Source organism: Daldinia caldariorum (assembly GCF_022478825.1).
Source record: "Daldinia caldariorum strain CBS 122874 unplaced genomic scaffold F4812scaffold_21, whole genome shotgun sequence".
NCBI classification, from domain to species: domain Eukaryota; kingdom Fungi; phylum Ascomycota; class Sordariomycetes; order Xylariales; family Hypoxylaceae; genus Daldinia; species Daldinia caldariorum.
In genome coordinates this window covers 344,107-361,075 of record NW_025953057.1, presented here as the reverse complement: position 1 = coordinate 361,075, position 16,969 = coordinate 344,107, and the positions used below count along the sequence as shown (strand labels likewise).

Here is a 16,969-nt window from a genome sequence, read left to right as displayed (position 1 = left end):
GAGGGCGTAAGGGCAGACATTATAACGTACATTGTTGCTGCCAACTCATGCGACGCGTATGTGAAATAATCTATGATTCTAGGTGACAGTTCAACGTCGGTAATGTGGTTTCCAATCGAAAGCCGCAAAATTGGTACCTGATCCAGTCGGAAGCATATTAGTGGCGGGAAAGTTACGTCGGTAATATACATTGAATGTATGCACGTAACCGCAAGTCTGATCGATATATCAGCTCTCGATTCTACCGGTGACGGCTCCTCCTGTAAAGAGAAGGCTACACACATCCCGCCGTTTACGACGACCAATAAAATTTCTCACTAGTTATATTTAAACCATTTGAAATCTCCTTTTCTGATCGCAGCGGGGAAACCGTACAAGCTTTCTGAGTATTTACCTGATTGGATGCCTGGTGCACAGAGTGAGAAAGGAACAACTTGAAATCATAATCGTGGATAGTAAACAAAGAGTAAACAAAGGCAAAATGACTGTCAGTACTTCGAATGGCTCATTTAGTGGTGTATGAATTTGCTAAGCAATTCTCTAGCCACTTCCTGGGGACTCGTCTGATACCTCAAGTGTCAAGATTCAAATCGGCGAAACGGAACATCTCGTCGACACCAATAAGTTTCCTTACTTCAAAGCTTTCCTTAACTTCCAGGAAAAGTCTGGCCAGAATACTACTTCTATACCGAAACATGGCGACATCCCCTTTTTCGATGTCATCAACTACGGTGTATCCCATGGGTTCCGACACTTCTTTCGTCGTATGCCTGTCCGACTATCCGACTACCATACGCTCTGCGAAACTCTCGAGTTCCTTGCTATCGATGTCCTCGCAGGACAAAAGCTGGGTGATATCATGAAGGATCTGAGAAAGTGCAAGTCTGATTACGACTATTGTGACGGCAATGAACTTAAAGGAGACAAGAGTCTCGCGCGGGACGCCGCCTTTAGGCTCCTGTACATATTCCTCCTTGGTGAATTCGAATCAGAGGTCCGGGATAGGGTAATGGCTTACAATACGGCTTTGTTCGTCGTGTCTCACACAGGAACCTTCAAACCTAAAACCCGGAAAATGGTTCGAGAAGCGTTTGAGGAGAGATTTCTTGTTACGGAGAAGCAGAAGAACAATTTGAACCAGTGGCCTATCTCTACTTTATCTGGGGATGATGATACCACTACTGAGGAAGATTCATATCATTTCTACAACTCTGACTCTGACTACGAGTATTGGTACTCTGACTAATCTTGAATCTGACCTGTTGGGTTGTTAGTTTCCCCTTTAAGGTACATGGCGGTTGAGAACGAGCCTATGCTTATGCAGTAAAGGCGCTTTATAGGGTGATGGGTCTTATTACTATATACCTCTCTCTTTAGACCTCGCTCATTTCTGGAATAATATCCTCAGTCAGCGAGTCCAACAAGCCAAGTCGAGTCAAATAACCGTGTATATTTGGCTTATACAAGCCAAGTCAAATAATGACGTAATCGTGGCTTACTTGGCTGTATTAGAGGCTTGACTTAAGGCTAGATTTCGGAAAAACAAACCCCGGATGCTCCGATTGGCCAAACGTGGATAAATACCCACTTAGCTTCCCCAGCCACATATTTTTCAAATTACATAAAAAGTGGGTCTGGACCTGTAGGTATCCACCAAATATTTCAAAAAATAGGATTTGGGCAAGCTAAGTCAAGCTAAGCCCAAGTCAAGTCAAATATCAGCTTGGCTTGTTGGACTCGCTGTCCTCAGTATCCTACTCTCCCGCTCAGAATCGTGCAGATGCATTGACTAATGCATCCAATTTCTGGGCTTTAGGATACGGTGCATCATCTTTTAACACGACCATACTGCCTCCATATAGCGTATTCTGGAAGTGCTGCTTCGCCTTGAAATATCGCTGTTGGCGGATATCACAGTACTTGTCGTACTCTTCCTCCCCGATCGTCGCCAAGACAAATTTAGGGTGCACTCCCAGCGCTTGGGCCCCCTTTTGGCCAAAGCCAAAACTCGTCACGCTGAACGCGTTTACCTCCTGCACCTTAATAGTTCGATTGGGGAATACCAGGTTCTCCCACGGCTCGAGCGCTGCGTCGATGTTGTCCGCGTTCCTGTTGCCCGGAACCGCCCCCGTTTCGAGGATCTGGCAGCACCCGTTGAGCATCCACGCCGCGGCGGCGCCCTTGGGATGGCCGGTCAGGTATTTCTGGCACACGGCGAGCGCTGCGTTGCCGGGAGTCCGACCAAGCTGAGAGAGCTGTCGGTGGAGTACCTCGACTTCGTTTTTCTCGTTGAGATCCGTCGAGGTGCCGTGGAGCGATACGACCCCAATGTCGTCAGCTGTCAGGTTCCAGACGGCTAGGGCGCCGCGCAAGGGCGAAATCCGCGTATCATGCGTCCAGAAAGCGTTGCCGAATCTGCGTCGAGCTTCTCTCTCTTCCCGTTTCGCAGCTAATTCGATCTCGTCAACCGGACCGTCGGATCCTGCTAGAGGGCCGAAAAGTTCCTGACGCTCGCGGATCGACTTCAGGGAGTGCTCGAGCAACCGCCTCCTGTAGTCGATGTCTAGGAGCGGGGACGTGCCGAAACTGGGGCTTTCGCGGACGTTGACCATGATGCCTTTTCCTGGGGCGGGGACCGAGCGACCGACGCCATCGCTTGCGGTCTGTACATGTGCCACGATGGATCTGATGGGCAGACCTAACTCCAAGGCGACCTTGGCGTTGGTAAGTAGCTGCATGCCGCATCCCTCCGACTCGACAAATCCTTTTCGCGACGAGGCACATGGACGCGACGTCTCGTGCGGCGCGCGGCCGCGGTCAATGTCGGCCATGCTGTTATTCGTCGCTTTCATGTTGGCAAATTCCGCCGACGTATCCTGAGTCATGTCATCGAAGCCTCCGACCAAACAGATCTTCGCGGCACCGCTTGTAATGAGATCGTATCCTTGGTTGAGAGACTCGAGCGCCGTTGCGCAGGCGCCAACGGGCGTCCTGGTCGGACCCGCCGACGACATGAGCAGCATGTTCAGCCACGCGCCCGTCGTGTTGATGAATACCTCGGCTAATATGTCGCTCTGCACCGGCCGGTCGAGGAATCTCTGGCGATAGAGCTTCTGCAGGGACTGGCCGCCGCCCATACCCGATCCCACACAGTTGGCGAGTTCCGAGATGTGAATAGTTTTGTACAGCTCGTAAACATCCGTAATTCCCGCCGACAGGAAAGTTTCGGCGGCACATACCAGCGCCATCTGCGTGCACCGGTCCACGCTCTGGCAGAGATCCTGCGGGAGTCCGTAGACCGTCGGGTCCCAGCCGGCGGGGAGTTGGCCCCCGACGATCCTGTCGAATATCCTCGCTTTGGGGATCATCAAGGTAGCGCCTTTTCTGAGGCGGACGGAGAACTGGTCGCTCTTGGATATCTGCTTAATCTCGACCTTGTCTCCTTGCTCTCTCACGAACTCCATGGCCGTGTCGAACGACGCGGTGAAGGGCTCTAGGTCGTGCTGGACTATGACCTCCTGGAGGAACTGTTTGCTATCCCGACTAGGGTGGTCCAGGGAGCTTGGCTCAATGAGCCGCAGTCCGGTGTGCTCGAGTATCTGCTTCTCGTACTTCGCCTTTATCTCGTAGTCATGCACAGGCGTGCCAGTAGGCGTGTCCAGCCACGCAGCTGCAGGTCCATCTGTCGAAGGGGCCGGCTTCGGGTTATGCTTGATGAGTCCAGTCATCCAGGCTAGCTCGATGCAGCCCTGGATTGAAAGTTCCCCTTTGAGCTCCATCTCCCATCTTGTCCGAGAGTTTCCCCAGGGTCCAATTTCGGCAAAGCCGACCACGACTACTACTGATTCTAGATCGACCATATCATCTAGCCTGGAGTTCAGGGGTTTTAATTGAGTTGTATAATCGGGAAGTGCCGGAAAGCCCAGCTCAAGGTCAACGAGAGGTGGGTTGGACGGCGGTGAACTTGACTGCGATATTGTGGCGGGCTTGCCTCGAGTAGCGGCCTCATCAAGAGCTTCTTCTTCAGCAAGCGCACGCCTGATTTCTTCGTTTTGGCGCATCGAGTTCCTTATTCCGGCAATAAATACCGCTAGCTCGGGATCGCTACCCATACCTCCGCTCAGATCTGCTAAGAGGCATTCGGTTTGGCAAATCGAAACCACTGGATCTGACATGAGTCCTATTATAAGGCTTCCCATCTCTTCCGTCGAAAAGGTGACTACGCCACGTTTAGCGATTTCCTCTGCAACTGCGTCGTTAGCTGCCATTAGGCCTGTTCCTCGAGTCCAGCCGATAATGACACCGCAAAGGCAGAGATAGTCGCTCCAACTCTCAGATGACCATTTGTTCAACAGTGTCATAAGACCAATCTTCGATTCGGAATATAAACCGTCGTTTCCGAATGTGCCGTGGTTGGGAGAAAGGGGTAGCAAGACCTGCGCAGGCCTCGTACGAGACCCTTTCGATTCCTTTGCAACCTTGACGGCGCCCATGATTCTCAACACATTCGTTAGCATGGCTCTATGCGCAAGCTCCGACTTAGAATCGATATTGTCTATCTCGCGGCCCTTTTCGGGCAAGGCCGCAAACGGGATGATAAAATCGAGGTCCCACCCTAGACCGTTAACTGGGTCGTAGATATGGGCGACGAGATTCTCGATATCCTGCTTGCTGCCCTGGTTGCATGGAAGAACAACTAGCTTAGATCCGGTCGCTCCAAAGCTAGCGAATATCTTCTGGTAAATGGGACCTGCTTCGGGCATTGTTCTACTGGTCGTGACTAAGACCCTGGCTCCCCCCTGAAGAAGAGACTGAAGAAGGACAATGCCTATCGAGTTTGGGCCTGCGCCAGTCAGAAGTACATCTTTCCCGGTAAAGAGTTTCGCTGGAACTTGTTTATTAGTGCTCATGAGGGTTGTCAGTTGCTGATCCGGAGTCCACGAGGCCCCTCGTCTTCGAAGTATATGAGGTGACTGTGTACCTTGATCAACGGATTGTGGTTGTTGCTTCGAGGTTTGAAGAGCAATGTCTAGCGGCACGCCTTGGTAGGTTTCTTGTGGCCTATCCTTGATAGGTTTCATGTCTCTAGGGCTGAGCTTGTCAAGCACCGTTTTGATCCCTTCTATCCCATTGTCTCCTTTTGAGGATAATTTGCTGAGCAGGTATTGCCTAGCTCTTTCGAGCCTGCTGCTTGCCCTGTTTCTAAGACCCGCTATAGCTGATCCAAGGTCACGTTGATCTTCATTGCCCTCTACGAGTTTGTAGTACTCGCCGAGCAAGTCAACGTGGCTCCAATTCCAGACAGAGTCGTATGAACGCTGATGATCTGCGCTGAAAATAGGTTTGATACCGTTACAGAAGTCTTTGCCTAATTCTTTCTCGTACATATCGATTTTTTCTTGGGTTTCTGTGGAACTATCCATCGCCCCTGTTGATGTTGCGGTTTCATCGTCATCGCAAAGCAGAGCGGCGATTCTCTTCTTCAGCTGTGAGTGCTCGTCACGCAGTTGTTGTACTACTTTGGAATCGAGCATAGTCTGTTGCGGGCTGGACGTAGCCGCGCTCCTTTGTCGGGATAGGCCTGCGTTGTTCAGGTATCCTTGGGCGATTGTGTCGAAGAATGCTTCCGCGTCCTCGTTCTTCTTGAATCTAGCTGCAGGCTGTTGTCCGAGTGCTAGTAAGAGAACCGAGTCTTGCCTTCCAGATGCGAGACCCCATTTGTCACTCAAGTAGGACCTGGCTGAGATCAAGTCGAATGAGCCAGGCATTTTCGATCCAACCATCTTTTCAACCCGGGTACGTAAACATTTCTTCAACTTCCCATCATATGTGCTTTGGATTGTCGTAGCAAGTTCTTTGAGGGGTATATTCTCAACGTCATCCGCCAATGGCCCAAATTCCTCTAACATGTCCCCTATTATCTCGTTCTGTACAATTGATCTACCCCCCGAAACGCCCTTAATGCTTTCGTCTAATTTAATATCTGAAGCTGGCTTTTTTAAGCTGCTTGCGACAAGTGCTGTGACTGATTCTAATGCCGTAACTGGGGTATCAGCGATTGAACTATCTGCTGTTAGGATAGGTGTACTGGCAGGAAATGCGTCAGGAATTGGCATGTTCGCCTTCGGAGTTGCTTCTGAAGTATTCACTGATTTCGGCTTCTCCGCCCTCTCTGGCTCTGGGGGTGGAGGCACATCGTAACGAAGATCATCGTAGTTGGAGCTAGTCGAGAGAAGCGAGCGCTTTACCCCATTGACAGCATCCGAATCGAAATTAAACTGGCCTAGAGTTTTCTTTGCCATATTTAATAGTGTAGGAGAAGGGCCAAACTCGACTAGCTTTTCAACATTGACTCGGTCAAAGAGTATGCTTTGAGTTTCTGACCACCGGACAGGCATCGCGAATTGGTATCTGGTGTCGCTTGTGTTAGTATTGGCCGTCCGTTTAAGTCGATTGAGATAAAAGAAACTTACGCTAACAACTCCGTGAGGAGAACATGAGCAAGCTCTTGCTCATGTTTTTGGCGTGTCATCTTGACGAGTTTCTCTGTCAAACTTGTCAATTAGGGCTCAGTTACGTCCTGTCCGACTTGAGCGCCGTTCTCTTGTGAGAGGTAGGTTCTGTTTAACAATGAGAAATGTAGCTGCGAAAAATGTGTAATTCAACCTTTCCTTAGGTGCTTATCGAAAGCGGCGTATTTCTTCATGATAACAGGCAGTTATGCTGCTATTCAAGGTACCAAATGTGAGGTTCTATTCACTCTAGGCCTACTATCCTAACATCCCCAATTCCCTGAATCCCCAAATCCTGCAATCCCTTATTCTGGTTACACTGGCGACAAACTCCTAATTCATAGAACTTCAGTCCTACTATCCTCCTGTAATCCCGCATTCCAGTAACTAACAAGCCTAGCCTCTAGGTGATTTTTATTTGTTACTCGGCAAAATAGATGAAGCATGCAGCCATTTCTAGGCTTTCGCTTTTTATTTGATATACGAATAGTCAGTATAAGCTCCTCTTAGACAACCTTCATCGCTTATATACTTACAGATCACTCATATACTTATACGTCTCTCATAAATGTCCAAGGAGGATGCAAAGAATAGCTCCTTAATTGAACAACTAAATGCGACCTTCGTCATTCGCTTCAGTTCACTTCTTTCGACCTCGAAACATTTTGCACCAATCTAGCAGAGTATTTATACATATTATTAGCATTTAGAGGAGTCGATGTCAATAAGCAGACAAGATATTCAACTCAGAACCGCGACAATGATAGACCTAGATGGATCGGACTCAGGTCCGGAAATTCTTACACCAGAACCTGAGACGGGATCTCAGTCTCAACCTTTCACTCTAATTAAAAACGCCCTCGAACACACCTTCATAATACCGACCTTCTTGTACGCCAACGCAACTCAACTACGAGATAGATTTCTCAAAACGCTTATAAGCCCAAACAAACAGGACAATGAGGGTTGCAGTCCGTCTTCTATCATTGAGCTTGTCTCAGAATTTCTCTGCTTTATCGCGAAGGAAATAGAGACACACATCGATCCCAGTTTTGACAGGGAAGTGCTCAACTTCGTTCTTCAGTCATTCGAAAGGGAGTTATTACACGGCGAAGAAGTCCATGCGTTTGTTGCAGGACTCTCGGATGACGTCGACAAACTCAAGGTGATACGGTCATATTATCTTGCCGTCGGAGCCGTAAGACGACCCGCAGGCGCACCGGAGTCAGCTCTCATGCGTGCGGCGCTCAAAGGTACTGCTCGTGTGTACGCTGTATTCGGCGGCCAGGGTAATACGAAAACCTACCTTGATGAACTTCGGGACGTCTACGATACCTATCCAACACTTACAAAGCGTTTTCTCATCCCTGCAGCGCGTTTCCTTGAACGCCTCTCGCGAGATGCCAGGGCCTCCCAGGCTTTTGCGCACGGGCTAGATATCATGCGCTGGCTGGAACAACCCGACTCCCAGCCAGATTACGATTATCTAGTCTCAGCGCCAGTGAGCTTCCCTCTCATTGGCTTGCTGCAAATTCTTCATTATATTGTCACAACTTCCTCTCTTGGGACGCATCCTGGTGGTATAAGAAATCGTCTTTCGGGTACGACAGGTCATTCTCAGGGCATTATCCTCGCAGCTATCATCGCCGCGTCGGCAGACTGGCAAAGTTTTGAGACACAGGGTAAAAAGGCGCTCATAATACTATTTTGGATCGGCGTCCGCAGTCAGGAGGCATACCCTCTACCCTCTATCCCACCAAGCGCTCTGGAGGACTCGGTAGCGCATGGGGAGGGCGAGCCAACTGCAGCGCTCTCTATTAGGGGTATGACTCGAGGAGCGCTCGAAAAGCATATCACCAGGGTAAATGGAGCGCTACAGGAAGACCGACATATTGTTATAGCCTTGGTGAATGGCACGAAAAACTTTGTGATTGTTGGTCCGCCGATGGCATTATACGGGTTCAACAAGCAACTGCGCCGTGTTAAAGCAAGCGAGAACGTGGACGAATCCCGCGTACCGTTCAGCCAAAGAAAGCTGAACATTATCAACAAATTCCTCCCGATAACGGCTCCATTCCATAGCCCCTATCTACGATCGGCTATAGAAGCCCTACAACAAGACCTGAGAGAGACCAATATATCTCCCAGCGAGCTCGCCATTCCAGTTTATTCGACATTTAGCGGGAAAGATATCAGGAGCGAATTACAGGGTCAGGATGACATTGTGCCCTCTCTCGTTAGGATGATCTGCCAAGATCCGGTACATTGGGACCAGTCCATTGCAATGCCTGATGCAACACATATACTAGACTTTGGTCCTGGGCGAACTGCAGGTGTTGCTGGCCTCACAAGCCGTATTAAAGATGGCACTGGCGCCCGAGTTATTCTCGCGACTAACATCACTAACCCAACACACCCCGAAATTGGGTGCAAGCACGAGATATTTTCTCGGAAAAAGTCAGATCTTACATACGGAGCGAAATGGGCCGATCAATACGGTCCAAAACTAATAAAGACTTCTACTGGACGAACTTTCGTCGATACCAAGATGAGCAGACTGCTCGGCCTTCCTCCAGTTATGGTTGCCGGAATGACCCCTACGACAGTGCACTGGGACTTTGTAGTTGCCGCAATGAAAGCCGGGTACGAGGTTGAGCTAGCCTGCGGCGGCTATTACGACGCCAATAGCTTGACTGAGTCAATTACGAAGATCTCGAAAGAAATTCCTCCTGGTCGTGGCATTGTGCTTAATGTCATTTATGCCAGCCCTAAAGCCATTGCTTGGCAGATCCCCCTCGTACGCGATTTGTGTGCGAAAGGGTTGCCGATCAAAGGACTGACTATTGGCGCGGGCGTTCCATCTCTCGATATCGCAAATGACTATATTCACACGCTTGGAATCAGGCAAATTGGTCTCAAGCCCGGGTCCGTCCAAGCTATCCAACAAGTAGTAAAGATCGCCCAGGCCAATCCCAGCTTTCCGATAATATTGCAATGGACCGGTGGTCGTGGCGGCGGACACCACTCTTGCGAAGACTTTCATGAGCCGATGCTGGAGATGTATAGCAAGATAAGGCGATGCTCTAATATTGTGCTTGTGGCTGGCTCCGGATTTGGTGGTGCAGATGATACTTACCCCTATTTGAGCGGCACCTGGGCTAAGAAATTTGGCCTCCCCCTTATGCCTTTCGATGGAATTCTCCTCGGAAGTCGATGCATGGTTGCCAAGGAAGCGCATACATCAAAAGGGGCCAAACAAGCTATTGTTGATGCCTGCGGTCTTGACGACCGCGAATGGGAGAAAACGTATCAGAAGCCTGTCGGTGGAGGCGGGATTATCACCGTCCGATCTGAGATGGGAGAGCCTATTCACAAACTCGCCACACGCGGCGTCATGTTCTGGGCTGAAATGGATCAGAAGATTTTCGGCTTGCCTAAGGAGAAGCGTATTCTAGAACTGAAGAAAAAGGAAACTCGCGAGTATATCATTCGACGTCTCAATTCCGACTTCCAGAAACCATGGTTTGGCCTCACTACTTCCGGCAAAGCCGTTGACCTCCAGCAAATGACATATGCCGAAGTTGTTTCGAGAATGGTTGATCTTATGTTCATCAAACACCAGAAGAGATGGGTTGATAAGTCCCTTGCTAAGTTAACAGGGGACTTCATTAGCTACGTTGAGCAGCGGCTTGCCACGCACGCGAGCGCAGGTAATGCCCAACTCATAACGACGTACAAGGAGCTTGATGATCCATTGCCTATTATTAACAAGCTAGTCACCGCGTATCCCTCAGCAGCCAAGCAGCTTATGAGCTCTCAAGATTGCTTTCACTTTTTGAGTCTCTGCAAGCGTCCTAGTCAAAAGCCGGTGCCATTCGTCCCATGTCTAGACGAAGACTTTGAGGTATGGTTCAAAAAGGACTCTTTGTGGCAGTCCGAGGACCTCGATGCAGTAGTCGACCAGGATGTGGGCAGAGTCTGCATCCTCCACGGGCCTGTTGCTGCCATGCATTCGACTACCACTGAGGAACCCATTAAGGAAATTTTGGATCGCATCCATAAGGGTCATATCAAAATGCTCACCCGCGACCTTTATAATGGTAATGAGGAGAGAATACCAACTATTGAGTATTTCGGAAATAAGACGGCAGATACTGCATCAGACACTCGCTTGATTCTCGAAGGAGTCGCTATTTCCGAGACCAGGAATGAGATCAGACTTTTCATCCCAGGGTCAACGCTACCAGACAAAACCGAGTGGATGCAATTACTTGCAGGCGACCAGGCTACATGGCGTCGTGCCTTGTTTACTACGGATGTCTTCGTTCAGGGTTATCGTCTTAACGCGAACCCACTACATCGTCTTCTTGCCCCTTCTCGTGGGATGGTTGTACATATAGCCTACCCGGAGAATCCAGCCAGAACCATCATCACAACTGAGGAAAATGTTGGTGGCAAGCAATTACCAACGATGAAAATTGGTCCCCCATCTGATAACGGTATTCCATTATACCTTATCGAGCACCGGACCGCGCTGGGAACCCCGGTCGTCCTCCCCCTTTTGTTTACTTATCATCCTGAGGTGGGCTATGCACCCATCCGTGAAGAAATGGCTTCTCGAGATGAGCGTATCAAGGACTTCTACTATAAGCTTTGGTTTGGTTGCGATAGGCCCAACATTCGTTTAGATGCGGCAACGTCTCATATCAAGCCATGGGATGGCGGCGAAACCACCATCTCTAGCCCTGCAATACGCGAATTCGCACGTGCACTCGGTAATACTGCCGAGGCGTATATAGAAAGGCCTGGTAGAGATCATCTTGCGCCCATGGACTTTGCTATCATTGTTGGCTGGAAGGCTCTCATGCAACCCCTATTCCATGCCATTGACGGAGACCTATTGAAACTAGTCCACCTCTCTAACCGTTTCCGCATGATCCCTGGCGCAGCACCGTTCAAGAGAGGGGACGAATTACGTGCTACATCTGAGATTACGGCTATTGTTAACCAAGACTCGGGCCAGATGGTCGAGGTCTGCGGCACGATAACTCGGGACGGCGGAAAGCCCGTGATGGAGGTCACGTCGCAATTCTTCTACCGCGGCGTCTTCGCCGACTTCAAGAAGACGTTCCAGCGCAAGGCTGAGCCTCATTTCAGAGTAGTACTCAAGGGTCCGAAGGAGGTTGCCGTGCTTAAAGCCAAGAAATGGCTCGAGTTGGAAAAGGATGTCGATGATCTTCTGCTAGGTCATAACGTCGTATTCAAGCTACGCACCTCGACCCGATTCAGCGACAAAGTCGTATTCACCTCCGTCGAAACTACCGGCACGGTCGAAGTCGAAATCCCGACTACCAAGGAGCTAGTCCGCGTGGGGACGGTAAACTACGTCTCCGAAGGACTTTCGCGGGGCAACCCGGTCCTGGAATACCTCGCTCGGAATGGGTCCGAGCTCGACCAGCCCGTTTACTTCAAGCATCCGATCCCCATACAGAACAACTATACTAAAGCCCCCTTGGTGATTGAGGCGCCTGTGTCCAACGAGAATTATGCTAGCGTCTCGGGAGACTTCAATCCGGTTCATGTGTCGCGAGTCTTCTCCAAATACGTCAATTTGCCAGGCACTATAACTCACGGCATGTACACTAGCGGTGCAGTCAGGAGTTTAGTAGAAACCTGGGCAACGGAGAACAATGCCTATAGAATGCGCGACTACAATGTCAAATTCGTTGGCATGGTACTCCCCGGGGATCGGCTCGAGGTCCAGCTGCACCACGTTGGCATGGTATCTGGCCGCATGATTATCCAAATCGAGGTAGTCAAGAGCGACGAGACAAGAGACAAAGTATTGGTTGGAGAGGCCATTATCGAGCAGCCTACATCTGCTTATATCTTTACTGGTCAAGGCTCCCAGGAGAAAGGAATGGGAATGGAGTTGTACGAAAGGAGCGCCGTGGCTAGGGACGTTTGGGATCGTGCCGACAAACATTTTCTTGACACTTTCGGTACGTCTTATTTTCATAATGTAAACCCCGTGGCACATTCTATACTAACTTAGCAACATAGGCTTCTCTATCCTCGATATCGTACGCAACGACCCCAAGGAGCTTACTGTTTACTTTGGAGGCGCTCGAGGCAAATCCATTCGACGGAACTACATGACCATGACCTGTCAAAGCCTCGAGGCGGCAGCGGATGGCAGCCCCAAGCAAGAAAAGGTCTTCAAGACAATAACGGAGTACACTACGTCTTATACCTTCCGCTCTCCGACCGGCTTGCTCTCGGCGACGCAATTCACACAGCCAGCACTTACACTGATGCAAATGGCGGTCTTCGAGGATCTACGAGCCCAAGGCGCCATCCGGAAAGACAGCGTCTTCGCTGGCCATTCTCTGGGTGAATATAGTGCTCTTGCATCTATCGCCAAGGTAATGCCGGTTGAGACGCTTGTGTCGGTGGTGTTCTATCGTGGTCTGTGCATGCAAGTTGCTGTCGAGAGAGATGAAGCCGGTCGCTCGAACTACTCTATGTGCGCCGTCGATCCTTCGCGAGTTAATACGCGGTTCAGCGAGCAGGCGCTCAAGCACGTAGTCAACCTGATCAGTGTCGTCACCGGCTCCTTCCTAGAGATCGTCAACTACAACGTCCGCAACATGCAATACGTCTGTGCGGGTGATCTACGCGGCCTCGACGTGCTGGGAGGTGTTATGGACGGTATCAAGCCGCACAACATAGACGTGCGTCAACCTGAGAAAGAAGAGAGCCACAACCTACTAGTTAGGGTGATCCAAGAGGCAGATCGGCACTCGCGAACCAAGCCTATGCCACTGGAGTTAGCACGAGGCCGAGCTACGGTGCCGCTCCGGGGGATCGATGTCCCGTTCCACAGCTCGTACCTACGCCCCGGAGTACAGTCATTCCGCTCGTTCCTGCTCAAGAACCTGGATGAGAAGAGCATCGACCCGGAACAGCTCGTTGGGAAATACGTACCGAACCTGACGGCCAGACCGTTCGAACTGACAAGGGATTATTTCGAATACGTACATGAGATGACCGGGTCACCCCGCATCGGCAAGGTTCTAGAAGGCTGGGAGTAATGTAATTAGGGGTGATGGTGATGGTAATGGTGGGGGTAAAGATGGCAAGAAGAAGATGGGGGCTGTCAAAGGGAGGGTGGCGTAGCTCGAAAACCGGCGTTAAGAGGCGTTCCATTGGGGTCCGTATTAGAAGAAGAATCCAATTAGGAAAATAAATTCATGCCCGCCGTCCACGATATTATAGTTAGAAGTTGTATCCCGAAATTCCTCGCTATCTCATAAGTTCTAAGCGAACTTACGACGGACCTTTCTTTCTACCCCTCGCGCGCATGGTTAGGGATATTATGCAGATGCATGATGTGCCGTATCACTTGACTCGGCGGTTGGGCCCGAGGGCTCGATCGTGGGTGATGTCGAGACTATGTGATATGCGTGCTTGGCCGCAGGGTGGCCACGCTGTTCTGCGGATACGGTTACCGGCCCTCACTGTATACCCTTTTTGGATTTGTGTTTACATTCAAACTCATCAGGATTGTGTGAATTGAACAACGTGTTTTCCCACGATATGGTAACTTGATTTATGTCTCTCCATCCATAGCTTCATGCATACTTTCACATATAGTCTAACGGTAGAAAACCATTAATTCAAGTTATTATAGATGCCATACTAGACATGTTCTGACTATATGCCGACGATATAAGGGCTAATAGATTCTACGTTGTCTAAAATTAACAACAATAGAAAAAAAGACATAAAAATAAATAAAAGAAGGGTCTAATTTTTCTTTTCAACCTGAGTTCTATAGGCTGATTAATCCTTGATCCCAGCATTCCCAATTTGTTTTTATGTTACCTATTTTAAAATGCGTACTCTTTAAAATATTATAGTGTTTATCTATCCCAACTGGCGGCTCTTCTTACGCTGTTGGCGTTGACACCGTTATTATATCCGTCTTGGTACGCCACCGGGTCATAGGTACTACATAATACGGAATATATATGATGACTCGCTTCCTATAATTACGCTTATCTTGACTTCCTTCGCATAATAGGTACAAACAAAGAATAACGCTTGCATGTGGTCAGAATTTTACGGGCCGGTCCGTTGTTAACGTTTCAACCGTCCTGCGTATCTTGGTTGGCTGGTTCAAGTCTATAACTGTGACAGGGTCGATTTTAACCGACGCGCCTGCATCAAAGTCACGTTACTAGACGGTACCAATAAAACGATCGTTGTACCGCAGCTTGGTTGGGGAGTCCTCAGACAAGCTGGATAGGGGCATGACCAGAGGATGATACAGATACCCATCCCTTGTGGATCTACGCGGGCCTAGATTTGATGCGGGAGTGGACGTAAGTAAAAAGATCCTAGAGTCTGACGCTGCAGTAAGGCTGGTCTGGGGTCGTTGGCAGACCCACCACTCCTCGACGAAGCTCCCTTATCTCATACAAGTAGTGGTAATAATGGTAATAGTTGTAATAGTGACAATCATGGGGCTGCTCTGAGCTGTGCAAAAAAAAAGGACCGACCCCTGACGTCCCAGGTACTACATATGTTCTAGACCGGATCCCGAGTTCTCGAATTGCTGTGAAAGATCTCGTGGCTGGGCTCTCTCCAATGTTCGTCTCTAGGGGCCGCAAAGGTTCGTTGAAACCTATGTCAGCCCAGAAGACGTTCGATTCTGAGGTATTCCTGATTTGTCAAACTCGGTAGGTAGTCAGCGCTCTATTGATTGGGGGTTCGTATTACTGGTACTGAAAACCAATAAGCTAGACATATTGCTAGACTCCCCGTGATAAGATACATTGCCTTCGGCTAGGGATGGACTCTAGCCGGACAGATAGTTCAGGGTATTAAATATCTCAGAAGTATTTAATATCCGGCCTGGCGGGTAAGACGACCACAAAATATTACGAAGGGTCTCGAGTAAGGCTCTCTCGCTACCAAGATACAGTTACTAGAAATCAGCCACAGTAGCGTAGCGGAACTTCTTCAACTTTCTCTATAGTCACCGCGTGCTTCCTAATATTTACCTATAATTCCTCCTCATCAAAACGAAAATGACGAGACAGAAGCACACACATAGCTCGAAGATTAGGCCATCTTATGATGATGCCGACACTGTAGACTACTACGACTCGGCCGTCGCGGCAGACTTCGCCGGCTTTGTGGATCCCATCTTGGACGGTTCAGCTATCTTCGACGAGCTGTCTCAAAAAAGGCAAGCTGACGCCACGGACTACGCCTAAGAACATCTATCTAATCTGTTTATAACAGTATATACTGGATCGACGATACTGATACTTCACGGAATCGTATCAATGGGGACGAAACGCCAATAACGTCGATACAACACATATCGGGTAATATGGCATCGGTAGACCCCTATCCCAATGCCCTGGACAAATTGAGCAGCGGGATGTCAGATTTTCTACGCAACCCTAGCACAGACGATCAATCAGCAGAGAGGGGCGGAAAGCATCGGTGCTGGGACCATGGATGCAACGGACGTGAGTTCTCATCCAAGAGCAACTTCGTGAGGCACGTGAAGGAAAGGTCAGGGGCCAGCACTAAGGGTGTCTGCCCTCTATGCGGGGCGATTTTCACCCGTAACTCTGCCAGAGATACACACTTGGCCAAGCAGAGCTGCAACAGGATCCGTCGATATTCCAATGGTCGACCACGCCCCAGCCGGCTTGCAGTGTTAGGCAATCCCCGATTAGCAGCTGCAGCGGCGGCAGCCACCCAAGATATTTATTGGCAGGCAGTCGACTGGGGCTCATGTTCCATGGGCGACTCAAAGGCGGCCGGATTTCCACCTCCGAATTGATGCCTAGGATCTAGGACCTAGGACCTAGGCACGCAAGGCGCGTAGGGTGAGACAACTTCGATGGTACTGTATTGGTAGTTAGATGGGAACGCTCAGGTACGAACGAACTTCAGACGAAAGGCTAGGAAACAAACTGGTTATACCCCCCCCCCCCCCCCCCTGCTATTGAAAAAGACCCGTCATCGAATTCGAATTTGAGACGGATACATACGCATATGAGAATATGAGAACTGTTGCTATGCAACATGTCGGTTATAGTAGCAAGTGCAGATCACGATCACATCAAGATAATAAGAATAATTCCATCGATCACTGTAACCACACAAGTTTGGAATGTGGAAAAGATCGGTGCCCAATTCCTCCAGAGCCTTTAAGGTATTTATTAGGTGGGGGAAAAAAAAAGGGGGGGGGCAATATTACGTTAAAAACTCTTTGAATTCAGTTATGAATTGTTTAAATTAAAAAAAAAAAAAAAAAAAGGGGGGGGGGGGGGGGGGGGGGAGAAAAAAAAAGTTTTATTTTAAGGGTAATAAAATAATAGTGTTTTAAAAAAATAAAAAAACCGTTTTTGTGTTTTTTCACCCAATAACCG

General features: G+C 49.3%; 4 protein-coding genes across 4 annotated transcripts; 3 read left to right on the top strand and 1 right to left on the bottom strand.

Annotated features, from left to right (window-relative positions):
* The first annotated feature begins 383 nt into the window (after positions 1-383).
* Positions 384-1,506, top strand: F4812DRAFT_216360 (uncharacterized protein). Its single transcript, XM_047930397.1, has 2 exons — positions 384-487; positions 545-1,506. Exons 1-2 carry the CDS (start codon positions 482-484, stop codon positions 1,244-1,246), a joined length of 708 nt encoding a protein of 235 aa, XP_047786539.1. The 5' UTR covers positions 384-481; the 3' UTR covers positions 1,247-1,506.
* On the bottom strand, positions 1,507-6,735 carry F4812DRAFT_216475 (putative 3-oxoacyl-synthase). Its single transcript, XM_047930399.1, has 2 exons — positions 6,474-6,735; positions 1,507-6,411 (listed from the first exon to the last, which is right to left on the bottom strand). The coding sequence occupies exons 1-2, from the start codon at positions 6,530-6,532 to the stop codon at positions 1,767-1,769; spliced, it is 4,704 nt and encodes a 1,567-aa protein (XP_047786538.1). The 5' UTR covers positions 6,533-6,735; the 3' UTR covers positions 1,507-1,766.
* Positions 6,736-6,939: 204 nt separating this feature from the next.
* Positions 6,940-13,741, top strand: F4812DRAFT_216390 (fatty acid synthase beta subunit). The gene is made up of 3 exons (XM_047930398.1): positions 6,940-7,001; positions 7,051-12,514; positions 12,576-13,741. The coding sequence occupies exons 2-3, from the start codon at positions 7,231-7,233 to the stop codon at positions 13,604-13,606; spliced, it is 6,315 nt and encodes a 2,104-aa protein (XP_047786537.1). The 5' UTR covers positions 6,940-7,001; positions 7,051-7,230; the 3' UTR covers positions 13,607-13,741.
* A 1,215-nt stretch (positions 13,742-14,956) lies between these two features.
* F4812DRAFT_443815 (uncharacterized protein) lies at positions 14,957-16,699 on the top strand. The gene is made up of 3 exons (XM_047935436.1): positions 14,957-15,768; positions 15,825-16,443; positions 16,589-16,699. The coding sequence occupies exons 1-2, from the start codon at positions 15,608-15,610 to the stop codon at positions 16,375-16,377; spliced, it is 714 nt and encodes a 237-aa protein (XP_047786536.1). The 5' UTR covers positions 14,957-15,607; the 3' UTR covers positions 16,378-16,443; positions 16,589-16,699.
* The last annotated feature ends 270 nt before the right edge of the window (positions 16,700-16,969 follow it).

Bases quoted from the DNA above. Each gene is read 5' to 3' on its own strand.
- F4812DRAFT_216475 (XM_047930399.1), bottom strand. From the start codon at position 6,532: ATGACACGCCAAAAACATGAGCAAGAGCTTGCTCATGTTCTCCTCACG. The intron at 6,412-6,473 runs GTAAGTTTCTTT...AAGCGACACCAG, and splicing joins CTCCTCACGGAGTTGTTAGC to ATACCAATTCGCGATGCCTG.
- F4812DRAFT_443815 (XM_047935436.1), top strand. From the start codon at position 15,608: ATGACGAGACAGAAGCACACACATAGCTCGAAGATTAGGCCATCTTAT. The intron at 15,769-15,824 runs GCAAGCTGACGC...TGTTTATAACAG, and splicing joins GACGAGCTGTCTCAAAAAAG to TATATACTGGATCGACGATA.
- F4812DRAFT_216390 (XM_047930398.1), top strand. From the start codon at position 7,231: ATGTCAATAAGCAGACAAGATATTCAACTCAGAACCGCGACAATGATA. The intron at 12,515-12,575 runs GTACGTCTTATT...TTAGCAACATAG, and splicing joins ACATTTTCTTGACACTTTCG to GCTTCTCTATCCTCGATATC.